The 27,737-nt window shown below is 32.4% G+C and overlaps 1 protein-coding gene across 40 annotated transcripts in view; it reads right to left on the reverse strand.

The window, feature by feature from the left end:
* STPG2 (sperm tail PG-rich repeat containing 2) overlaps nucleotides 1–27,737 on the reverse strand; it is a 523,536-nt gene that overhangs the window by 211,185 nt on the left and 284,614 nt on the right. For 33 of the 40 annotated variants that reach the window (XR_013371283.1, XR_013371282.1, XR_013371279.1 and 30 more), the window contains one exon: nucleotides 11,044–11,159. The exons of 1 other annotated variant lie outside the window; for it this stretch is intronic. Coding sequence is in view for 20 of the 39 variants with exons in the window: in XM_077882938.1 (XP_077739064.1) it covers nucleotides 11,044–11,159 (116 nt within the window). In the remaining 19 variants the exon portion in view is untranslated. Of the gene's footprint in view, nucleotides 1–3,927; nucleotides 4,141–11,030; nucleotides 11,160–12,800; nucleotides 12,852–24,637; nucleotides 24,766–27,737 lie in introns of those variants that run through there. 6 more of the 40 variants (XR_013371287.1, XR_013371288.1, XR_013371290.1 and 3 more) reach the window with 5 other exon arrangements.

Consider the following 27,737-nt stretch of genomic DNA (forward strand, 5'->3'; position numbering starts at 1 on the left):
TAAAATAAATATAATATATAACTACAACCAAACATTTCCTACAAAGATAATATGAGCACTTGGATATAAACTCAGGAACTAGTCTTCATCCAAAAAACTATATAATTTAAATCAACCCTTGTCATCATCTTTTATTAGAAATTTACCCAGAAAAAATAAAGAATATTTTAAAATTAAAAACATTAATATATAATAGTATACTTCTACTCAGAATCTTTAGTATCTACCTATAGTTGAGAAAACAAAAACTCTGAATATTGTTTAATATCTTTGTCATCTAATATTGTCTACATGTCTAATGCCATGCCATTCATTTTATATTATAGCAGTTCTTAATAAAATCTTGCCAATGATATTTTATTCTCTAGTGTCTCTGGGAGTATGAAGATGTTGTTCCTTTGGCCTAGAATATGTTTCCTCACCTTGTCCAAGCAGAAAATTCCCATTTTTCTCATATTTCATATAAAATGTCTTCTGAAGATTGCCTGACTCCATTTGGATGACTTACAGATTTCTTACTCCAAATTTTGGTACCTTTCACTTACCCATTATAAAAATTATGTTTTTGTAACTAAAATCGTTATATTTTTTTTCTTTAACAGAGTGCTACATACTTGAGAGCAAAGTTGTTGTTTTTTTTGTTTTTTCTTTTTTTTTTATTTTTGGATTGTCAGAGCCTACATCAGACTAGGTTCATATTTATAAGCTAAAAATAAATGAGTGTAGCCAAATGAATAGTAACAATAACTACAACTTATGGATCCACCTGTTTGTTAAGCACTGCAAAAAGAAAAAAATAAAAACGAAATACTTTTTTGGCACATTTTTTGTACTGTATTTGTAGTAGATTTTATCTTTTTGCCTGAGTTATTAAATAATCGAAGTGAGATTTAAAACAAGTTTTCTCTTAATGCAATGAACCTATCTTTTCTCTACAACTGTGACTTTAAATTTTCCTTTTCATTTTAGTTAGTGGAATTGTTTCTCTAATGTAATTTTATACAAATGTGTAATATATGAAGCATAGAAAATAGTCACTCCAGTTAAAGCAGATAGTGGAAATCTAGATACTTACATACTTGGAATCATTTTATCTGTTGTAAGTGGCCCTTTGGAACCAATATAGACACTCTTACACTCTAGAAAATTTGTTTTCAATACTTCTGATCTTATACTACCTATTCCATTTGGTTACTGTCAAGAATATATATAGGAAATCTTCTATATAAAAAAATAATCTGGACCATGGCATCTAAAAACAATTCTTCTCAACTCTCTTCTATAATATCTACAAAGTCCCACAAAAACTTAAGAAATTTCTCATAATGATAAAGCTTTATCAGAATCTAAGACAAAAATATACTAATATCAAGCTGAATGAGCTCATCTGAGACTAACAATTGACATCTAACATATTTTGTCAAGTAATAATGAATAAAACCCAATGACTTGGAGATATTTTATCTCTCCTCAAATTTCATATCTTCTAGTTGAGTTTGCAATTATGAGACTCAAATGGTAAATTTCTGAATCTCCCTTCCAATGTACTTGTACTGCTTTTGAGAAATCCAGAGAACTTTTCTTCTTTATTATATTAGTATATCAAAACAGAACAAAACACTACAACAAAACAAAAGAAAAAAATGTCCTAAAATATAAAACGTCTAGGAGCTAGTTAGTGAAAACAAAGGCAAACACAGCTAGCTGTCAGAGCCTCTCCTTCCAGCTCAGTGTAGAGAAAACAGGTTAAAAACCTCAGATCCCAATTTATCACTGAGAAGAAAAAGAGTTAGATAGAACATCTAATGATTCAACTTCTCTGGGGGCTGCCTGAGGAACTTGCATCAGTCTCATTTATCACTGAGCATTGATGGGATCCAGCATACTGTAGATGTTTGTAGGCTGCTAAGTAGAGAAGAAGCAGGTTGAATTAGCACAAAGGTTGAGAGGTCTTCAGAGTCTCTGGTTGAACTTATTGGTAAGGGTCTTCTCCTGTATGAGGCCAGTCATAAAGATTGGGGGATGTGGCTGCTTTATTAAATGCACAGATGCCAAAATATTTTGAGAATCAAGAAAATAATAGAGAAACATGTTCCAAGAAAAGGAACAAGATAAATCTCCAGAGATTAACCCCAATGAAATGGAGATATATGATTTAGCTATCAGACTATTCAAAATAACCAACATAAGGATGCTCATCAAGGTCAGAATAATGCATGAACAAAGTGAGAATTTCAACAGAGAAACTATTAAAAAGTATCAAACAGAAATCATATAGCTAAAGGTACAAGTGAACTGAAAAATGCATTAGAGGGTTTAAATTTCACACTAAATCAAGCAGAGGATAGGAATATAAACTCAAACACAGGTCACTGGCAATTATTCAATCAGAAGAAAAAGAAGAAAAAGGAAAAAGAATGAAGAAAGCTTAAGGGCCTCATGAAACATCTGCAAACGAATTAATATAGACATTATAAAAGTTCCACAAGGAGAGGACACAGAGAAAGAATCAGACAATATTTCAAAGAAACAGTGGCTAAAAATTACCCAGATCTGGGGAAAGAAATGGAAATCAGATTAAGGAAGCCCAAAAGATTCCCCCGAAAAATGGATCCAAAACATCTGCAAGATACATTGTAATCAAACTATCAGAAGTCCAACACAAAGAGAGAATTGTGAAAGTAGTAAAAGAAAAGTGACTTGTCACACATACAAGTGAACCCTCTAAAATTGTCAATAGATTTTTCAGCAAAAACCCTGGAGGCCAGAAGGGAGTGGGATGATAAATTTAAAATGCTGGGAGAAAAAATTACTGGTATTTTAGTGGGGGTAAAATGGTGATGTATGAGAACACAGCTTCTCACAAAGAGCAATGATTGGATAGCCATCTACGAACAAAACAACTCTGGGAGATATCTTCCTAAGTCCACTTAGGAAATTTTAACAACACATTATAACCAAAAAAACAGACTAATAGCACAAGAAGAGAAAGAAGACAACTCAATTTTGCCTGTTTTTCTCATCCTCCAAGTGGCATTTTTCAATGCCAAGAAGGAAATTCCCAGCATGAAAGAGTTTCACTCACCAACAAAGTAAGAGCAGAGTGAGTAACGAGCTTCACCAGTCTCGCAGAGTACTGTAGGAATATCCTGCTTTGGTTTCACCCTACCCAGACCTCTAAAACTAAGACATCTAGAGCCGGCTAGAAACCAGAAAGAAAAGCAGAGGCTATTATTAGCATACACGCATCATAAGCAATTGCAGTTCACAGAGATCTACTCTGCAGACAAACTCAGCAGATTTCACCACTGACAAAGTTAAGGCCAGCATAGCTGCTGCAGATCCCCAATAGATTTCACCAGCTTTCCCCTCACAGGTATTTGAATTCACTGATACCAGTCATGTGAGTCCCTTCCCACTCTTTTCACTCCTGCCAGAGTCTGGGACCACACTGGCAGTCATCCAAGGTATTTGTGGCTGAACAGGTATAAGATACCAGCCACCTGAGTCCCTCTTTGCCCCTGCTAGACCCTAGAAGACATGACCATGGCTAGCTCTTGCTTCTGCAGCTATATAAGTAAGTACAAGATGCCAGCCTAGACAACAGGGAACTATAAAACAGCTATGAAATAATTAATAAAGTGGCATTAGTAGGTTCTTGCCTATCAATAATTATAGTGTAAATAAACAGATTAATTTTCCAATGTAAAGACATACAGTGGCTAGATGGGTTTAAAAAATACACAGCTATATGGGTATTATAGGCTTAATGGTACACTTAGGTTGAAAGTGAAGGGACAGAAAAAGATATTCTATGCAAGTAGAAAATAAACAAGTAGGGTAGCTATATTTATAAAAATAAGTATAAAAATATATAAAAACAGACTTTAAGCAAAAATTGTAAAAACAGACAAAGAAAGTCATTATATAATCACAAAGTGATCAATTCATCAAGAGGATATAACAATCCAGGACCCCTGGGTGGCTCAACGGTTGAGCATCTGCCTTTGGTTCAGGGCCTTGTCCCGGATTCCCAGGATCCAGTCCCACATCGGCCTCCTTGCATGGAATGGAGCCTGCTTCTCCTCCCTCTGCCTGTGTCTCTGACGTTCTGTGTCTCTCATGAATAAATAAATAAATCTTTAAAAAAAGAGGATATAACAATTGTAAATATATATACACTCAACATCAGAGTACCTAAATTTATTAAGCAAACACTAATAGATTTGAAGGGAGAAACAGAAAACACAGTAAGAGTAGAGGACTTCAATTATCACTTTCAAAAATGGATAGATTATCCAGATAGAAAATCAATAAGGAAGCATTTGACTTGAACTACACCTTAGACCAGAAGAACCTAAAGAATATCTACAGGATATTCTATGCAATAGCAAAAGAAGTGCACAAGAAACAGTTTCCAAAATAGATCATGTTAGGTCACAAAACAAGCCTTAGCAAATATAAGGGGATTTAAATACAACAAATATATTTATTCAACCCTAATAGTATAAAGTTAGAAGTTAATAAAAAGAAAAAACTGAAAAAAATCACAAATATGTAGAAATTAAACAACACACTCTTGAACAACCAATGGATCAAAGAAGAAATCAAATGAGAAATCAAAAAATATTTTGAAACAAATGAAAATGGAAACACAACGTACCAAAATTTATGAAATGTAGTAGAAGTAGCTCTGAAAGGAAAGTTTAAGCATTAAATGCCTACATTAAAAAAACAAAAACAAAAAGATCACATATAAAAAACTAATTTTACATCTTATGGAATTATAAAAAGAATGAATTAAGTTCAAGTTAGCAGAGGGAAGGAAACAACAAAGATCACATCAGAAATACCTGAAATACAGACCAGAAAAACAATGCAAAAGATAAATGAAACAAAAAGTCTGTTTTCTTTAAAAAAAAGAAAGAAAGAAAATTGACAAACCTTTAGCTAAAGAAAAAAGAGAAGACAAAATCACAAATCAAAGAGGAGACATTACAACTGATACCACAGAAACACAAGGGATCATAAGAAAAGATTATGAACAATTATATACTAAGAAATTGAATACCTAGAAGAAATGTATAAATTCCTAAAACATACAACCTGCCAACCCTAAATTAGGAAAAATAGGAAATCTGAATTGACCTACAACTAGAAAGAAGATTGAATCAATAATCAAAACTCTCCCAACAAAGAAAAGCCTAAGATCAGATTGATTTACTGGTAAATTCTTAGGTTTTAAAGAATCAATGCCAAACTTTCCAAACTCTTCTGAAAATCTGACAAATGATAACACTCTCAAAATCATTTTACAAGGCCAACATTATTACCCTGATAGCAAAGCTAGATAAGGACACTACAAGAAGAGAAAACCATAGGCCATTAATATCTGATGATGCAAATTTCTAAACAAAATATTAGCACACAGAATTCAACAGCACCTTAAAAGAATCTTATATCATGATCAAGTGATATTTATCTCTGGGATGCTAGGATAGTTCAACATCTGCAAATCAATAAAGTGATGTATCACATTAACAGAATAAAAGATAAAAATCATATGATCATCTAAGTACATACAAAAAAAAAAAACATATTTAACAAAATCCAGCATCCTTTCATGATAAAAATCCCTCAATAAACTGGATATAGAATGAACATACCTTAATATAATAAAGACCATATATGATGACACGTTCACAGCTAATATCATATTCAGTAGTAAAAAGTTGAAAATTTTTTTTGTTAAAATCAAGCACAAGAGTGCTCACTCTACCCATACCTATTTAATATGCCACTAGAAGTCCTATTAAGAGCAGTTAGGCAAGGAAAAGAAATAAATGTCATCCAGATTAGAAAGGAAGAAGTGAAATTATCTGTTGCATTGACATAATCTTATACAGAAAAAAATCCTAAAGATCCCACAAATAGAAATAACAGATTAATTCAGTAAAATTACAGGATGCAAAATGAGCATACAAAATCAGTTAATTACTATATACTAACAACAAACTATCCAAAACAATTTTTCAAATGGTCCCATTTATAAGAGTATAAAACATAATAAAATACTTTGGGATAACATAACCAAGGAGATAAAGATCTGTACACTGAAAATAAGACAGGATGCAATTTTAGATGGTTGAAAAAAAATGAAGAAGACAGAATTAATAGGAAAATATCCCATGTTCATGAATTGGAAAACTTAATGTTAAAATGTTCATACTACCTATATTGATCTATTGATTCAATGCAATCCCTATCAAAATCTCAAAGGCATTTTTCACTGAAATAAAAAAAAAAGTCCTAAAATTTAGATGGAATCAGAGAAGACCCCAAGTAAGCAAAAAAAATCCTGAGAAAGAACAACAAAGCTAGAGGCATCACATTCTCTAATTTCAAAATATATTACAAAGCTATAGTAATCAAAACAGTATGGTACTAGCACAAAAACAGATATATATACAACGGCAACAGAATTGAGAGTCCAGAAATTGACTTTTGCATGTACTAATCCTTGATAAGGACACCAAGAATACACAATAGTGAAAGGATAGTGTCTTCCAATAAACAATTTTAGGTAAACTGGATAGCTACCTGCAAAAGAATGAAATTGCATCCTTAACTTACACACTCACAAAAAAATTGAATTAAAGACTTAAATCTAACACCTAAAGCCATGAAACTCCTAAAATATAGGGAAGAAGCTCCTTGACAGTCTTTGCAATGATTCTTTTGGATATGATACCAAGTGTAAATAAAATAAACAAGCAGAACTGCATCAAACTGAAGAGCTTCTGTACAGTAAAAGAAATAATTTTTAAAAATGAAAAGGCAACCCATGGGAAAAAAATATTGTGTAAACTATTTATCTGATAAGGGGATAATATAAAACATATGTAAGGAAATCATACAATAGAAGAACAAAAAACCTAAAAAATGGGCAGAGGACTTGAAAAGACATTATTCCAAAGAAGATATACAAATGGTCAACAGGTATATGAAAAGACACTCAACATCACTCATCATCAGGGAAATACAAACCAAAACCTCAATGAGATACCACCTCATATCTGTTAGAATGGTTAATATCAAAAAGACAAGAGGTACATGAAAGGGAAGTATTGTACACTGCTGGTGGGGGTGGAAATTGATACAGCCACTATGGAAAACAGTTTGGAAATTCCTTAAAAATTAAAAATAGAACTACCACATCCAGAAATTCCACTTCTGGATATATATCTGAAGGAAATAAATTATTATCTTGAAGAAATATCTGCACTAGTCAAGACATAGGACAACCTAAGTATCCATCAGTGGATGAATGGATAAAGAAGTTGCAGTGTGGGTGCATAATGATGGAATATTATTCTACCATTAAAAAAAAAAAAAGGAAATCCTGCCATGTGTGACAAAATGGATGGACCTTGAAGGCATTATACTAAATGAAATAGGTCAGACAGAGAAAGATAAATACTGTATGTTCTCGTATGTAAGAGTTAAACAGGTAGAGTAAAATGATGGTTGCCAGGGGCTAGGGAAGAGAAAAAATAGAAAGAAATTGGGTAAAAGGTATAAACTTTCTATTAGAAAATGAATAAGTTCTGGGTATCTTCTATACTGCATGGTGGTATAGTTAACAATACTGTATTATTACTTGAAGGTTGCTAAGAGAATAGGTCTTAACTGTTATCATCACACACACAAAAAATGGTAACTATGCAAGGTGATGGCACCATTTATTACCACCTAATTGTGATAATAATTTACAATGCATACATATATCAATTATATCTCAATAAAGTAGAAAAAATATATTCAAAAAATACTTGTTACATTTCAATCAATTTCAGTAGAATTTGCTTTTTAAAAGAGAAGTGTATTTAATTTTTTCTGTATATTTAAATGAGGATTTTAAAATTATATTCACTGAAGTTTCTTCTATATAGTTTTGAAAATATTCTAGTTTTAAAAATATAATAACTGTCAATTTTAAATTCCAGAAAACAATATAGTGCCTCATGTAAACCTTTAAAAGTTGGCATTTAGTGAGAAGACTTACTCAACAAGAGAATATGGATCAGTTGATAAAACCTGCTGCTATTTTATTTATTTATTTATTTATTTATTTATTTATTTACTTATTTACTTACTCACTTATTTATTGCTGCTGCTATTTTAAAAGGATATATATATATATATATATATACACATATTCTTCTCACTGAGAACTAAATTAGTAAGCAAATCTTTATTCATAGGTAAAGATTTGTGATTCAATCCTGGGGATAAAATCCTAGCATTATCCATTTTGTTGATCTATACAATAAGAATTTATTAATATGCTACCAAATGCCAGATTCTATGATTGAAGCCCTAATAATATAAAAATAAATAAGTCTTGCTCTCATGGAGCTCAGAATTTACTATTGAGAGTTCTTGATTGAAGCCATAAGTGAACTTTTGTAAGTTAAGCAACCATGTAAAATTGCATACACAGGTTTTTGTTATGAGCATACATGCAAAATTTTCCCAAGAGCCCCTAGCTTTCATTATATCTTCAAAAGGATCAGTGATAGTGAAGCAATAAATATCAACTAAAAGGAGAAAAGAGATAAATAGATTAGCTTGTAATTGAAAAATAGTGAATAATGTTCCCTTGACAACTCTGACCACCCCCTACACACACCAAAAAAGAAAGAAAAAGGAAAACACTAATTCTGCCTGGGAAATTCAAAAGATTATTCACACAAGAATAAAAATGGCAGGCAGACATTGCAAATGTGGTTGTTTAACTTAAGAGAGCTATTGTTATAGATATTATTTTAAGTACCACCCACATTGGATCCAGTGTGAATATGGGACACTATAATCAATGATGGCACAAGTCCTATACATTTAAATACTTTCTAAATAGAATGTAATATTGCAGTCTTAAAACAATGTTCTAAATTTCCAGAATCATCTTTATCTGTTATTTATATATTTAAGGCAAATATGTTCTCAAGAGTTTTCAACTTAAACTTATTAAAATCAGTAGAGAAAAAAGTATTAAATTAAAAAATAAGAGTGAGTTATAATAAAGGGACCTAGTAATAATTTATTGGCCTAGAAATTAAAAATAACTTTTTCTTATAAGAAGGAAAATTTTTAAAGAAAATTGTTCAAAAATTACCAATTATTAAAGAAAACAAATGGTGTGTTGGGAAGAAAAAAATATTATACACTCAGTTCTCAATAGTAAAGTTACCTTCCAGTACGGCATATGTATAGGAAAGTTACCTGAAAGGTAACTTATGATATATTAATTTGAAATTTCAGGCAATACCTGAATAAATATCATTATCAAACCCATAAATGTTTTCCTTTGACATAGAAAATAATTTGCTATAAAATGACTGTGAGAAAGTATAAATATAATTTATAAAATCTTATGAAAGAAAAAGATCAGCTTTAAATACTAGAAAGACTAGTAAATACATCTTTTATGATTTTTGTAAAAATAAAAAGATAAAAAGATAACATTAATTAAAAGATAACATTAGATTTACTGGCATTATTATTTGTAAATACCATTTAAGTCAGTTTTTAAAAGTAGGGCAGAAGGGTTCAGTTAATGATTTAATATGATAATATGATCAGAGTATGAACAGCTATACCACCTAACTTATGAAGACTGATAGCTTACTGATTAAGACTTGTTTCAAGACACTCCTTTACTGTGCCCAATTACCCAAAATAAAGAAGTCATAAACTTTGCCCAATCCCAATCAATTCCCCAATTTTAAGACCTGTCTTACATCATACAGCCCAGGTCCTAAAATATCATAAGTCCTTTGACTTGAACCTTCTGAAAAACTATTAAAACTATCTAACAGATTTTCCCTTTCTGAACTAAATAAAATTCTCATTGCTTTATCAGCAGGAATTAGTAGTGGTCTTTTGGGGGAATCAATAGCCAACAAGTAAAATAACAATTCTTTCATCATTTGTTTTCTTTTCTTTTTCTCCTGCTGTTATATTATGAATCTGCTTTGACAGAATGCCAAAAAATTATTTAGATTATGACATTTTAAATAAGTAGAAAAGTATACATTCAAGAAAAATGAACTTGTCATTAACTAACCCAAAAAACAATATTCACTGTGGTTTGCATTGAGTATTAACTCTTAAATTATTTGCTATAAGTCACTATAAAATATATCACTTTTAATAGTAGAATGAGAATGGGAGACTTATTCATCCTAGATGGGGAATTAAGGCTGACTGTGATGCAATTTTTAAAACTTGCAGATTTATTTAATCCTCCTTCTTATAATCAGAAGGCCACAATCTAAAAGAATCCTGTATTTGTTATGAATCTAAACTACAGCATCTATAATTATTAAAAGAAGATAAAAGATCTATAAATGATATTACTGGATAAAGATGTTATCTTCTGAGCTCTCTAAAAATTCATGATTGTAATAAGTACTCGAAAATCTCCATTTGTGTATGTGAACAACTAAGTTTTTTAAGTTGCAGGGATGTAAAAAAAAAGTTATATATATATATTGATATATATATATATATATATATATATATATCAATGCTATAGTGGACATTTACAGATAAATTGATAAATAATTCTTAAATCAATCTTTAAAAAAAAATGTCAGAATGTATTCAAAAATGCCTTTCTGGGGCACTTGGGTGGCTCAGCCAGATAAGTGTCAAACTCTTGATTTTGACCCAGGTCATGATCTAAGGGTCATGAGATTGAGCCCCATGTCAGGCTCATGCTGGGTGTGGAGCCTGTTTAAGATTCTCTCTCTTTCTTTTCCTCTGCCCCTCCCCCATCTCATGCTTTTTCTCTCTCTAAAAAATAATAAAAAAATAAAATAAATAAATTTATAAAAATGCCTTCCTCAGGCAAGATTTTGATTAGCCAGTAATATGAGTAAAACATATGGTAAAGACTTTAATGTAGAGATTTTCAGTACTTTCTGGAAATTATCCTATTCTTTTGTTACTAATAAAAAAGATATATTATTGACAAACCTCATAAGTCGCTGGACCAGGAGTAATCTCTTTGGAATCTTTAAAACGCTTTGATGCTTTAACAAATAAGGGTATGGAGCAAGATTTCTTTAAAACAGGATTGTATGTTGCAGGCCCTAAGAGCAAATAAGTGTAGAAAATAAAAGTATGTTAAAATTATTGATTTGGGTCACATTATTCTTAGATATGTGCTCCTAATGTATAATTTTAGCATCAAACAATCTTGGACTCATTCTTTTTGAATGCTTAAAACCATCCAGGTTAGGGCTTTGAAATACAATAAGCACACAAAAAAGTGATATTTGTTCATCTAATAATTAAATGTAATACAGAAGTATTTTCTCAAAAAAGAAAATAGTACCCCCTCAAGATACATAGTGAAAAAGATACCCAATTCTTTTATTTCCTAAAAGTGCATTCATATGTTCAGCAAAGATGCAGTATAGAAAATGCATTTGGAAATATGAATAAGACTTAAAGAAGCAAAAAAAGTTATTTAACAGCATTCTGGGCACTATACATGATAGAAGCCGAGGTACAAAGATGGAATTCACGTGGAACAATTGGATATAATGAACAAACTGGCTGAATGGAATAGGGCCTAATCCCAAATAATGATTTTGTACTAGAGCAAATAGGTTTCAAATTGTACTCTAAAGTACCCTCAGAATTACACAGTAGTGCCCAGGAAACAATGTATAGGTAAAGCACAAGTAGAAGCCTGAATTATTTTCATTCAAAATAGCTCTGGATTTACTCTTCTTTGGATCCTACATACTTTTTTAACTAAAATTGTCTAATTAATTTTTTAAAGCATTTTGAGGGGCACCAGATGGCTCAGTTGGTTAAGCATCCCACTTTTTGTTTTGGCTCAGGTCATAATCTCATGAGGCCTGGAATGGAGTCCAGCAGCAGCAGCAGGTATCTGCTTGAGATTTTCTCCCTCTGCCCCTTTCTCCACTCTTGCATGCATGCACTCTCTTTCTAAAATAAATAAATAAATCTTTAAAAAATAAATAATTTATTTATTTTAAAAAAGCTTTTGGAAGCTACTTCCACAGGCAGTGGGTAGCTCTTGGGTTTTAGACCAAAGGAGATTCATGAGAAAGAGGCAGTTTATGAAATAAACTTTGGTAGTACTTTTATAGGGTGGGATGACTTGATGGTTTGTTTTAAGGACACTAATAAGTGTTTTACTAACATTGGTAAGGGAAAGGAAGAACAACTCAGAATATTTTCTAAGAGATGCAATAAATATTTAATATGTATAGTGACTGGAAGAAGTTAAAAATGAGTAATGGCCAATAAAAAGGCAATACTGTGACAAAAATAAGAAAGCACAAAAGAGAAACCACGAAGAGGAACATCGTGTGTTTGTTTTGAACTGTTAGGACTGAAAATATGGCAGGATATCCAAAAAGAAATGTTCAGAGGACAACTTGAGATACATAACTGAAACACGAGAAAGATGTCCTGAAGAAAAGGAAAGGAATTATTCACACAGAGGTGAAAGTTGAGGTATTTGCACAGGGAAAACTGAGTAACTGAGGACTGAAACTTGGAGGTTCTGCATAAAGGAAGGCAGGGGAAAAGTCAAAGAAGGAAATAGTCTAGTGATCAGAATATGGCTAGTACAACATCATAGAAAGGAAATAGGGAGAGGTTTTTTTCTTGTCTCTATTCATATGTTAGCCAATACTTATTGAGTATCTGTCGCATGCCAAGCCTATATTTCCAGAGAGTGATTAGAGGCCTACTATATCAAATGTTGCAAGAGGAGACTTCACAGACAGGTAACCAGGGAGCATCTGGAAGAGAGATGATGGATGAAACTAAATTAGAGGATTAAAGAGAGTGTGAGGAGAGGAAGCAACAACATGAGCACAGAATACTGACAATGGACATAAACAGTGAAATAGTAGATATAAAGATGTTAATAGAATACAAAATAATGCATCCATCTCACTAGTACATATGCATTTAAAAATTATAACTTTCAAGAATAGATCCCTGCAGATGTTTTCAAATCTAAAATATTTTAGAATTGATAAATTCATATGAAACATTTTAAGGCTTTAGCTTTATTAACATAGGACACTTCAAAATTTACAATGAAAGATGACATTTGGCTCTAGTTCAATCATTCTAACATCAACTCAATTAATAGGATAGATTTCCAAAATTATAAAGCCTTTGTAAGAACCTGCTATGAACTGAATGTTTATAGCCCCTCTAATTCCTATGTTAAAACCCTAATCTCCAATGTGATGGCATTTGGAGATGAGACCTTCAGAAGGTATTTTAGGGGGGCACCTGGGAGGCTCTGCCTTTGGCTCAGGATTCTGGGATAGAGCCTCATACAAGGCTCCTTGCTCAGTGGGGAGTCTGCTTCTCCCCCTACTCCTCCCCTCTGCTCATGCTCTCTCTCTCTCTCTCTCTCAAATAAATAAGTAAAATCTTTAAAAAGAAAAAGAAGAGAAGGTAATTAGGTCACAAGAGTGGCGACCTCATGATGGGATTACTGCCCTTCCAAAGAGACACAAGAGAATTAATTTCATTCTCCCTCTGTCTCTCCTATGTATGCAGATATCTACCTGCAAGCTAGGAGGAAGGCCCTCACTAGGAATCAAATATCACTTTGAATTTCCCAGACTCCAGTAACTGTGAGAAATAAACTTGTACTATTTAAACGACCCAGTCTACAGTATTTTTGTTATAATAGTCAGAATGGACTAAGTAAGACAGAAGCTCAAGTGTTTTGATCTACCAAAAGACAGTGTTGTAGCAAATGCCATCTTGCAGACTTTGGAATAATATTATTTCATATTCATAGGGCAGAGAAACAATGTACATATACATACATAATACCTTTACAAATAGATATATACAAACTAAACTACACATGGGAAAATGTATCAGTTACTGCAGCATACAGAAAAGAAGAGAAATTTATCATCAGGAACTGGGTGCATGATTCCACAGTCAATTAATTAAAAATTGCAGCTTTAACCATAAAGATGTATAATGGTTAACACAACAGCTAAGACTATTAGCCAAACTCTGTTGTATCAGTAAATTTCATTTTCAACAATGAAATGAAATATGGTCTATCCCCTGTCCTTACTATCATACTATAGCAACTGATAAATATTTACCTACATGGTTATAACTCATTAAAAGAAAAGAAAATATTCAAATATAGTTTTAGTGGATTTCCTTTTATTAGAATTTCTTTGAGGAGCATCAAGCAAAGTAAAACTCTCAATGTACATCTTACTGCATTTTAGCACTTAGTTTGCTTCAAGCTACAGAACATTAAAAAATGGTTTATTATACTTCATCTTAAAATATATTTCCTTTTTTTAAAAGGTTTTATTTATTTATTCATGAGAGACACAGAGAGAGAGAAAGAAGCAGAGACATAAGCAGAGAGAGAAGCAGGCTCCATGCAGGAAGCCCGATGCAGAACTCGATCCCAGGACTCCAGGATCACACCCTGGGCCGAAGGCAGATGCTCAACTGCTGAGCCACCCACATGTCCCTTAAAATATATTTCCAATTACATATGCCATTGCTTATATGATACAGGTCAAAGATTTATACTGCTTTACCAGCTCTGATTCACAGATAGATTATGCAGAAATTATCTTCTATTTATTTACTAAATGCCACATTTTAATCACAGGTAATGGAAGAAGAAAATTTATCATTCCAAATCAAACACCTATGAAAAGTCTGCCTGAATCACAACTATTATAGAATGGGAATTCAAGAGCAGGTGATTCTTATAATTACACATTTTCCAGCCCTGTGTCTGTCAACTGACTATGAAATGTCAACCAATGCTCTAGGGTAAAAATGGGAGAGAACAGGAACAATGAGTAATTTAAAATAAAAATCATTTTGGTACATTAGCGTGGATTCAGAAATAACTACTTCTATAAATAAAGCTACAAAAACCTCAGATTAAGAAATGGCTCTCTTCATAACAAGGTAAAATTTATATGTTACGCAGTCAGTTTTGCTTATGAATACCGAGTCTTTTCTTTTTTTTCATGTTAAGCTGAAAGAAAACTACTGAAAAGTAAATATCCCACGTGTGAGCATGTCTTTAGGAATTAAAAAGCATCGAGGAAATAGTCATTAAAATGGACTGCATGGCTTTAAAATGTCATTTAGAGACTTTAGTTTTTATGGAACACATTTTCTCATGCTGATTTTATTATTCAGCTACGAATGAAATAATAGCTAAGACAAAAGATTAGTACACAGGAACTAATATCATGTCAAAGCCACATTTAGTTTTACTGCTCTTCTTCTGCTTCTAAGACTTGATTTGATGAAATGGCACTTCAGATTATGACCAAACAGCTATTGTCCATCAAATTAAGCTTATAGGTGATGAGAAAAAACAGACAAATGTTTCAATAATGAATAAACTTTTAACCAAAATTCCATGTATGTCTTACCGTCTTGTTAACATCTTTCAAAAACAAGATGGGAATTACATGTTTTAAGAAATAAAACCTTAAATACTTAAGAATGACATCTTAAAAGTGCTATAAATTATCCAAGAATTACTGCCAGCACAGTCCCTAAGAAATAGCCTACTATAATGCACTCCAACCTAAGTAGACTGAGAACTGCATCAACTGGAGTCTACCTAAATCATCCATCTGTTAAAACGTGTGTTCCTAACATTGAGTAAGGAGTAGGGCCATCACTGTTATGACATAAATACAACATCAGATAGCTTTGGCTAACACTGAAATATATCTTCAGACAGCAGCGTATGTTTAGCCAATGTACCTCTAAAACATTCTTATGAAATTCTTACCAAAATGTGCACCCATAAGCCCTATCAAATGAAGTCTTTAAACGGACCTGTAAAAAAGATATTTTCACTCTCTGATAAGTACATCATACAAATTTGAAAGACTTTCTTGTAAATGTAGGTATAATACACTTTCTGTGTGAATTTAGGAACCAAAGGAAGGAAGAATGATCATCTTTCACCTACTACCACTTTGAGTAGGTGGTATATAAATATGTAACACACGAGTTGTTTTCATTGATAAATGAACAAAATTATCAAATAATTAATGAAATATGAAGTTGTTTTCAAGGTAAATAAAAAACCTCACAACTGGCTTGGCAGAGTAGCAAAGTTTCCTTTCTTAACCAAATTTTGGGTTTTACATCCTGTTGTTCATATTTGAACATTTGGAGCTAGAATGCCAAGAAAATTACCTAAGCAAAAAAGTAGCATAAGTTTCAGCATATATTCCAAGTCCTCTTACATCACTATCATTATTTTAACCCTTAAAGCTGAATTAGTAAGGTAGTCCCTCTGTGAATATTATATATAAAAATCATAATAATGCTATTCTTTGTAAAGCACATCATATCATAGATTAAGTGATGTGGAGTTCCTTAAATATATATAAACATCAAATTCATTTTGAACATTTGATTAATATTAAGCAAGCTGAATTTTTTAAGAAAGATACAGAAAATAAGTAATGATTTTTTTAAAACTGGCTAATTTTTTTTAAAGATTTTATTTATTTACTCATGAGAGACACACGAGAGAGAGAGAGAGAGAGAGAGAGAGAGAGAGAGAGGCAGAAACACAGGCAGAGGGAGAAGCAGGCTCCATGCAGGGAGCCTGACACGGGACTCATTCCCTGGTCTCCAGGATCACGCCCTGGGCTGAAGCAGCGCTAAACTGCTGAGCCACCCGGGCTGCCCTGTTTGGCTAATTTTTAACACTTTAAAATGTAACTATTTAACATTTAACTTACTAAAAATTGTTAGGTTTCTAAGAGTGTTTAGATTTGAAACTTTCTCTGAATAGCTCTGCTATGATATAGCTAGACTCCCAGAGTTTAGAGTTTTCTGAAAGAGCCTAAGTGATTAATATAGTGACAAGCCAATTAAACAAAGGTTAAGATGTTTATTTGCAATTTAAATGAATAAATTCTGTACCTTAAAACAAACATATCTTATTAAGTAAAATGGTTTTCATGCTTTGATGTGCAAATGTTTTATTTACATTCATCAGAGATTAAACAAAAACTATTATGTTAACCATTGAATATCTTAGAAAGCTTCTTGCTTCTTTTCAGTAAACTTAAATCTATACTTAGATTTAAATCTAGATAAGATGTTTTCCTTCACCTTACCAGTGTTCTCTGTTTACTCTGCTCCTGTGATCATGTAATATAAATATTCTCTAACTCTGTTCCCATACCTTCATGGAATAATAGCATGCTACTATGAGAATTAAGCAAAATTCTTTCCTTGCAAGCCTTCTCATCAACTACCACTAGTTAATTTTAACTAAGACAAGTAACAGTGGGATTTGTTTATATTAATGGTGTTTATTTCCAAATAGTAAGTGGTTTCCTCAACTAGCTTTAATATCCATGATGTACAGGGCCTCCCATAGCTTTGGACCTCTTTCTCCTCTGGCCTCTGGGAGAACTTGTACAATGGCTTGAAATATCAAGACTAAAAAAGAGGATCATATTCAGCACCATATATTTTAAATTAATCTTTCCCAAAGTGTAGTTCATGAACCATAGCCATCAGAATCACTTAGATTAGTGTCAGATTGTAGATTCTTTGGAGTCATGCCAAAATAATAAATCATATTCTCTGAAAGCAGAACCAAGAAAACAAAAATTTAACAAATCCTACTGCTTTAGTCCTCTAAACCACTGTTTAATATGTAGCAATTAGCAAATATATCTAAACATTAAATCTTTTTTCTCTCAAGAATTAGTTATCCACAGAAAAATAACCTCCTATAATTATAGATGAAACTATCATTTCTTTAGAATATATCTGACTCTCTTATGCCTCAGGGCCTGCTTATGGTAGAACTTCAGTCAATGCCGATTGAGCTAAACTAAGTCAAATCAAAGAAAGAGTCTGTTAATGAGTCAACTAGAATCTACTCCTGTGACCTTAAGCATTTTAATTATTTTCTCTTCATTTTACTTTCTTCCCAAGAAATTGTCTATGGAAAAATGGATACCTTAAAGTCCTATTTCTATTTACAACGTGAAAATTATATTTAGATGATATTCACATAAATGTTTTTAAATGCATTTAGAATAACCATTGCTTGAGAGATTAGTAGGAGACTGGCAGTGTTAAGATAAGAAAGAGACTTAAGTCTCTTAGTTATGAATTCTGTTATGTAAGTCTCTTAACATAATTATGTATTCTGTTATGGCCATGTCACATTATTTCAATTTTGAACCAAATGCGCAGATCTTATTTCATGACCATGAAAGATGAAATTCTGTTAAGTATATTCACATCTCTATTTTATTTTAGAGTATCATTTTCCAGAATAAAACATTAAAGATTTTATTTATTTATTTATTTATTTGAGACAGAGAAAGAGAGAGTGTGAGCAGGAGGTGGGGCAAATAAAAAGGTGAAGGAGGGAGAGAGAATCTTAAGCAGGCTCCACACCTAGCTCAGAGCCCAACGCAGTGCTCCATCCCAGGAACCTGAGATCATGACCAGAGCTAAAACCAAGGTTTGGATAGTTAACCTACTGAGCCACCCAGGTGCCCCCATAATAAATCTTAAACCAAAATTTAAATTCAAGATTTCTGACACTAGCCATGTGACCTTCATAAATTCTCTAAAACTTGTTAAATTTTGGGTTCCTCCTGTATAGAAGGAGGATAAAATGGCCTGGAAAAGTTCTTCAAAGCCACACAATGAGTAAGGACACATCATTCAACCACTTAAAATCCTTGGATCCTCCCTCAAAGGAAGGAAAATAAAACCATTTAATTTCACAGGAAACTGAGTTAATATCGAATTTATGCCTGGCTCTATGATTTTAATAACTCTTTTTCTACTTCACACTGCCTTCCTAATCTTTAGCTATCTCCAGTATTCTCCAAAAATACCAAATTTGCCAAAAAAAAAAATCATCTTAATTAAATGAGAATGTTATGCTTTCACCTGAACATGATATTTCTCTAAAAGGTGAATAAGGTCTAGAAGATGGAATAAATTGGTCTTTATGATAAATTTAGGTATTCTGTTCATGGATCATTAATTCATTAGCATACCATAAGTGGATATAATTTTGATTTTACACCTATACTTTTAAATTTATAATAAGTACATACACATCTAAGGAAAACAAAAATATCACAATTCTAAAAATCAAGTTGCCTTCAAATCTCCATATTGTCGCATCACTGGCTGTCAAGGATGCCACATCCTGCTACTTTCGAAACCTATTATAAACAATGTTTTTTTAAAAAATCGAGAGATAATGTTATTTTCCTAGAAACCAAAGAGCCCTGAGTCCCATCTTTTGGTGAAGGCTGCCTCTCTGTGGCAGGATACAATGTGTCATGTTCTCTGAAGGACTTGTTCTCTCTTACTTTGTTTTTTAACTGGTAGAAAAGATCTGTATAATATTCAAAAATACATAGATTTAAATACAGTGTTTTTACTATTTCTTTCAGAATGTTTTGGCTTCATATTTGGAAAGGTCTTGTACCCGGAGGAACTGCCTCACTCACCTAGAAAAGCATGTATAACATGGGATGAAAAGAGTATTCATGCAAGTAACAGAAATCAAGTAAAATAGGATTGCTCAAATAGAATGGTCATGTTTGCTGTCTTCTTTGAAAGCTAAACTCATTATTCACTTTACACGGAGTGACCTCTGCTGGTCAGAAAGACACACTTATTAATAGATAACGAACCTACCAGAAAGCAGCTGTTATCTTAATTTCCTAAAGGAATTACTTAAAAATACTAAGTGTACTATGATACAGGAAAATATCCTATTTCAAACACTTAAAGTCAAGTAGCTGAATATCAAGTGGATATCTTTTAAAAGCACTGATTTAATTGTTCTTTCCTCACTAATGTCTACTGTTAGCTGTAATGAAAGCATGCTTAAAAGGCCTTCTTATTATATTTAGGAAGGACATATGTTCTCTAATGATTTTTTTTGAAGACTTGGTATACTTTTAACCATATGATGACTGAAAAATTAGCATCTGTACATTTTTTTTAACTGAAAGGAAAAAATCTCTCTAGATCATAAGCATGCAACTTGTTATGTTTCAAAAACAAAGGATTTATTTAATTAAGCAATATTGTCACAGAAGTGGCATTTACCTTATCTAGGATGGAACATACCCCCTCATCAGAAACAGTAAAAACTAATTAGAAGAAGATACCCAGAGGGCCAGAGTAAACATTTCAATAACCAATATCAAGCTGTTTTGTTGTTTTTGTTTGAGCCATAGGTACACCAAAAATCATCACTGAGAAAGTTGTGCAGATTTTTTTTTTATTATTTTAATAGAGGTCTAAACCTTTGAGATGAAGTATACCAATAAAAACACCAAAGAAAGTTGCCTGCAAAAATTTTTGGTCAAGAAAATTATTATAATTCCTCATTGCTAATTATTGCAATATCCCCTTCCCCTCTTTTTTTTTTTTTTTAATCTGTTTAACAATGTCCAGAGGGAGAAAAAGAAACATATTTGGTCTCTGCTTCTGCAAATACTGAAATCTATTTATATGCAAATAAGCTATCCATTATTAGTATGAGAAGAGACTTGTGCATAAAGGGAGAAATAAATTATCACTAGAAACCATTAATGAAATCTATTTCAAAACATAACATTTTACAAGAGCCCTCATTCATGTAATATTTGTTTAAGCCTCGAGGGGAAATAGTGAGTTGTACACTTAGATGAAACCTGATACTACATTATTTCCCATGCCAATTTGTTTCGTAAAATGCATTTATTCTTTCCTTTGAAATGATTTGGTAATTGTAACTCCAATGAGTCCTTTTAAGAGAACTTTATCATTGAAGTCAGAGTCCTATGTTTTTGTCATATAATTGCCAGACTTTTTAGGGGAGTTTATTTTTGCTCTGTTGCAATAATTGCTATTCCCTGAGGTTTAAAAACATTAACATTCATTTTCATACTCTATGGTAGTAACATAAAAATAAATGAGTTTGAAGAAGAAGGAATATGAGTCTTTCTGGAATAAGTTGAATTTCTTTAGAGAAGAATAAAATAAGCACTAATCAATACAGACTATAAAATAATTTCATATGCCTTGCCCATTTTTCTCTTTGGGTTTCTTGTTTTGTTTGTTTTTTACATAAACTTTAGTGTGTTTATCAACTCCTTCAAAAAGTCCAACTAGAATGTGAAGTGGTATTGTCTTCTTAGTTAATTCCTAGCAACTCTATTCCTTTTGGAAGTTGTACTTATTTTTATTACTGGATATTAGAAAACAATGAAGCAAAATAAGGCATTGTATGAGAAAACTGAAGATTTTGGAAATACAAAGTCATGCTACCATTTCAATAAAATTAAAGTCCAGAACTAATATACACGAGTCTTATAGGAAAATCAAAGCACACAAAAAGAGGAGACCAACAGAGTTAAAACAAAGAGGGCCACAGGTTAAAAAAAACAAACAGGGTGATTGCCACTTTGGTTAAAATAATAACCAGCACAAGAGAAAGAAAGATAATTTGTATGATTCCACTTATATGAGGTACCTACAGTAGTCAAATTCATAGAGATAGGAAGTAAAATGGTGGTTGCCAAGAGCTGGAGGGGAAGCTATTGTTTAATTCAGGGAGTTTTAAGTTTTGCACGATGAGAAGAGTTGTGTGGATGGATGGTGATGATGGCTGCACAACAGTGTAAATGCACTTAACACCACTGAATTGCACACTTAAAAATGATCACAATGATAAATTTTATGCTATGTGTATTTTAACCCAATTTTTTAAAAGATAACTTCATGTTCCAGATAACTATATAAGAAAGTTACGGTATAAATATGAAACTAATCAAAATGTGGAAAAATTTAAACAACTAATGGAGTGTAAAAAAGAGAATCCAAATGACTTTTATGACAAGAATATTCTAGTTTGGGAAGCCTATAGGTCACGGAATTGGAACCACAGAAAGAAAATTAATCCTTGCATTTCACTTGTTTCACCGTTGAGTAATTTAAAAAGTAGAGGTTGACAGGCACAACACTGTGTCTTAAGCTGCTTAGTCATCTAAGAGTAAAGATAAATGAACAAGGAACAGACAAAAAGCAGTGCATTTGGAAGCAGTGCATTCTGAGGTGTTTTCATTTTTCTGTACTACAGCATTTAAAACGTACTTTAATAAAGAGCTAAAGAATTAGTACCTTAACTAAATTTTTCTATTTGTGCTTTAAAAAACTTAGAAGGTTATCAGTACAAGTAAATTCTTTAGCTTGATAAAGATATAAACCTAAAAGTTTGTCTCTGGTAAAGGGAAAGAATGAGTCAAAAATCTATTTGCTTTTCTCTAACGTTTTCTATATGACTTTGCTATCATGTGCATGTATTATACATACACGTGTGTATACACATACACACACATCTCTGTGGTTTCTGTTTCTTTAACTATGCTTTTCAGAGTAGAAACAAAATTTTGAAAAGAAGGGAGTTATGCTTCAGATTAAAATATCTGAGTCTTGGGATCCCTGGGTGGCGCAGCGGTTTGGCACCTGCCTTTGGCCCAGGGCGCGATCCTGGAGACCCAGGATCGAATCCCACATCGGGCTCCCGGTGCATGGAGCCTGCTTCTCCCTCTGCCTATGTCTCTGCCTCTCTCTCTCTCTGTGTGTGACTATCATAAATTAAAAAAAAAATAAAAAAAGATTTAAAAAAAATATCTGAGTCTTTATATTTAAAATCCATCACATCATCAGAAGGAAAAGATACATGAAAAATATATAGTTCTCTATACTTTGGTTTCTACAGCAAAATATCATTGAAAAGAAAAATTGTATAGATAAATACATTAGGCATATACTATGTGTATTGTTTATAGCCTGACATATTAATGATGTTGTCTATCTCATGGTTCTATATTAGCTTTCTATTTACCCTTTTAAATATTTGCATTCCTTAATAAATCATTTAGAAAGCTAAATAAAATGTCTTTTATATGTGTGATTGCCTATGACTAATTTTCAAGCATGGGTTTTATTGCATTTCAGTGAAAAAGTGATATGTTTGCTAAATGAATAGGCTAAAGTCAGGCAAAGATGACAATGTCTATTATATCTTTTATCAGACTTGCAAAGAATTGAAACTCTTGCTTTTCTAAGTATTGGAGAAATATTCCCCCAGGTTTTTTATGCAGAATTAAAGTTTTCACAGGATTTTACTTCCTATTATACATAAAAAGTGTTCCTTGGTCAAATAAATTTGAAGTTATACTGACCAAAGTTAAAACAGTTTTCTTTATTACAGGTCATGACGTAGCCTATAATATTCTAATTCACACATAAGATCAATACAATGTGTGCATTTTCCTCCACATATGTTTGCTCATGACTTCTCTTTTTCCACAATTTTCTTATAGAGCTAATGTTTGCAAAATATACGTAGAAAAATTTTAATTTCTATGAAGTCACCTTGGTTCTCCAATTTCTAGTGTCATTTTCAATATACTAATTCTGAAACTGTAATTCAAATCTTCGCTATAGTGTTGATTAAAAGCACAAATTAGAGACAAAACTACAGTAAAGACATTTCTTCTATTGTCATTAAAAATTCAAAGTAAATTACAGTTAAATAGCACACATTTAAAAGCCATTTATATCATCTTTGGTTTTGGATATTATGGAACTGCATTCCTCAGTTTGCATAATCAGTCATCTTTATCAATGCATAGTATTATCTAGTCAGACAATAACTTCATCAGTTTCAGCATATAGTATCTTCAGATAAACACAGAGTTATCTGAAGAACCAAAGAATTCCATCAATAGTGAATGGTATCCTCTATAATTGGCCACAGCTGCTAGAAACTTATTTATTTTTATTCTTTTTAATCTATCCTCTAATCAAAAAAAAAAAAAAAGAAATCTTAGAAAGATAGTAGCTGTAGTCTATCTGAAATTTGAACAATAGAATTATTATTATATGGTACAGCAAAACCAAATGTGAATAGTGAGAAAAATGAGCTATTTCAAGGTCAAGAAGTTAATTTATTTATAAATATTGGTTTGAAAATGGCCTTCCATTATATCAATGATATTTTTAACTTTAATTAGCATTTTTAAAATTTCATAGGAAGCAAAAAATAAAAACAAAACACCTAATAGGAAGTATACATTATTTGCTTTTAGATTCAAGAAATCTATGTGTAGAAGTAACTTCTAAGTTGCTATTATCTTGACAATATACTCAGTTCTTCTCACATATAGCGAGAATAATTTATTCATAATCTTCTCAGAGCAAAATTCAGGATCTAATCTAGGCAAAAGGTTTACTTGGCTCAGGAAACAGAGTCATTTTCAAATCTGAGCATACCTGGGCAGCCCCAGTGGCTCACTGGTTTAGCACTGCTTTTAGTCCAGGGCGTGATCCTGGAGACCTGGGATCGAATCCCATGTCAGGCTCCCTGCATGGAGCCTGCTTCTCCCTCTGCCTGTGTCTCTGCCTCTCTCTCTCTCCTCTCTATGTATTCTCGTGAATAAATAAATAAAAATCTAAAAAGAAAAAACTCTGAGCATACCTGTTAAAGGAGCCACCTAGAACTGAGGTAGGTGGGGCCGTGGGGGCCGTGGGGGGCGATATGACAGAAAAGCTCAGTTGGAGTTGTACAACCTGTTTGACCAAACTGAGCAAATCTCTCCGTAGACACTATGGAAAGATTACAGTCAGGTTAGGCTACAGAAGAAAATCCAAAATATAAGCAAGCAAAGAAAAAATACCTAACCCCTAAAAATCTATTCTGGAGAACTTATGCAAGAAATCCGTTGAGGGTATATGTGGTGTGACAAGAAAAGGAGACAGAGATAGGGTGAATTCTTAGGCCCAACTGAGGAAAGAGAAAAAAGTGTATGACTCTAGATCGTAAAATCCTCATCTCATTTCTAAGAAATTTTAATTTCTGGGGAAAAAAGCACCTGTTATCAAGAGTCACAGGAAGATTTGATGGATGCTGGTAGATGATGGGAAAGAATATATGACTTCGGTTACTTTCCAAAGGTGAAGGATGAAATATAACTCGTGTCACTATAGTTGCTTTTATTTTGGTGAAGCTACCTGGATGGGTGACTCAGTTGGAACTTTGGTATTAATTTTGTAAAAGAAATGTGTCAGAAACTGATATTAGATATGTTCTGTGTGATAATACTGTGACTTTAAAAACTGACTGTTGGGGAAGAAGTCCTTTCCTCTCCTATATAACCAGGAACTTGAAACACTGAACAAGGTGGGTGAGGTGAACTGGAACTAGTACACAGATAGAAGACTCAAAACCAGGCTGCCTCTAACATCATAAATCCTCCGAAGAAGTACGGCAGAGAAGGAATTTAGTTAAAAGGAAAAATACTAAAGAAACCAGACAAGACTCATATGTTTTTTTTAAGATTTTATTTATTTATTCAAGAGAGACCCATAGAGAGAGGCAGATACATAGGCAGAGGGAGAAGCAGGCTCCAAGCAGGGAGCCCAATGTGGGACTCGATTCCAGGACTCCAGAATCATGCCCTGGGCCGAAGGCAGGCACTCAACTGCTGAGCAACCCAGGTGTCCCAAAGTCAATTTGTTTTAAAGTAGATTTTTGTTTCAGACATGAATTGAAATAGAGATAGTAAGAAAAGCTACCCTATTTTTTGTGTGGTAAAAGTATTATTTTCTTTTTAAGGTATGCAATACACAGAATCAAGAGCTAAGAACTACATTTTGATTGCATTATGAACAATACTATTATTTTAGTTTTCTGTTGCCAAAAGGTTATTTCTTATCCTCCATACTTAGAACTGTGTATTTGCATAAGTGGTTATTTTTTAGATCAAATTAAATACATTCAGTTCCAATAAATGTTTACATCTTAACCATTGTCTCATTTACATTGACTTCATCTTATTTACACAACCAAACAAATCTAAATTTTAAATCATTATTCTGGAAGACTATGATAAACCAAAGATGTGATCATTTGTTTCCAAACTACTCAGACTTGAATCACCTCTAAATAGTTGATCTTTCATTTTATATTATGGAAAGCTAATCTGTAGAAACTGAAGTAAAGGAAGAAGCTCATTATCTTAAATCTTCTGTTCAATAAGATCCAATTCGTTTAACATCTTGGTGCTACAGAGAATACAAAGAGGAAAAATAACAAAGTCTTACCTCAAGGAAATACCAGCAGAGTGGAAAGGGGAAATGAGACAAATGCACATATGCCTATACTGTAAGATAGAATAAGATTAGTACTATCAATTCTATGGGACTCTAAAAGAGAGAGATTTCCTCTGGTTGGCAGAATCAGGAATAATTTCATAAAAGAGGACATTTGAAATAGGCCTAGAAAATGAGTAGAATTTTGTTAAACAGGTACAACTATTCCTAGGTAAAGGAAATAGCATATGCAATTTCTTTATAGCAGACCATAAGGCATGGTTTAGAAATTGAGTAGTGTAATTTCATTAGATGACAGTAGAAGAATACAAAGGAGGGGTGTGGAGAATGAAGAAGATTAGAATGGAACGTTTGGGGCCATAATATATAAGTTGAAGTCTTTGCACTTATATAACAGTCAACAGCTAGCCATGAAATGTTGATGAACTTGGAGATAGTAGACCAGAGCTATGTTTAGGAGACCCTTGAACCACTCATCCTCCCATATACACAAGAATAATGAAAATGACTTCTTAGGTGGTATTTTTTTCTTTTTCTACATTATTTCCTATATAGTAAACTAAACAACTTACCTATACTACTCAGAATACGTAATATGTACTATTCCAAGTAGTGTAGAATAAGGCCGTAGTAGACAATTACTGTGTGACCTTTCTTGATATCATGGCTCCCTAATTGTTGGAGGATGGGGGAGTAGAGTAGAGAAGAGCCATATTATCTCCTTATTCATGGATATTAAATTTCTACAAAACCTTTTTAAAATTTATTAAACATTTACCAAAATAGTTCATTTTTAAAATTTAATAATAATTTTGCTTTTTAAGCTAATTACTATGTTCAGAAAAATAAATCAAATTATAAGGTTCAAATGGAAGACTCCAATAATCTCCTTTTTTCTACTTTACTATCCGCTTTTCACATAAGAGAGCAACATTATGCATTTAAAAGTTATTCCAATTACCAATGAAATTTCTGTTTTTCTTAGTTATGCTGAGTTGGTATTTCCAGAAATAGTTCCTTATAAAATTGCCTATTCACTTAATCTAAAAACAAGTTACCAAGCAACCTGTTTAAGAACAGGTTTCAGAAATGTACCTGCAATATGATATAATTTATGAACTTATGTTGACACTTTAAAACTAGGGCCTATGCCAGAACACTTTCAGTCAAATTCAAGTCATCCTTACCTGCTCATTCAGAGCCCTCTGCACAAAAATAAGAAGAATATTGTATAGAAAAGAGTCCTTAATTGGTCCAATATATCAAATTCACATCAATAAAGAGCAATTACAGCATATTTAATTTCATTCCTTTCTAAATCAATCTATAAAATTACGTGTTAATCTCGGTACAAAAGATAGTTTAAAAAACTAAAGATATTTTTTCTTCTTCATTTTCCCTTTAGTATACTGATTTCATGAAATCATCTCATATATTCACAAGGCCATTAAACTATGCTACAATTA

The sequence above is a fragment of the Canis aureus genome, chromosome 33, assembly GCF_053574225.1.
Source record: "Canis aureus isolate CA01 chromosome 33, VMU_Caureus_v.1.0, whole genome shotgun sequence".
NCBI lineage: Eukaryota > Metazoa > Chordata > Mammalia > Carnivora > Canidae > Canis > Canis aureus.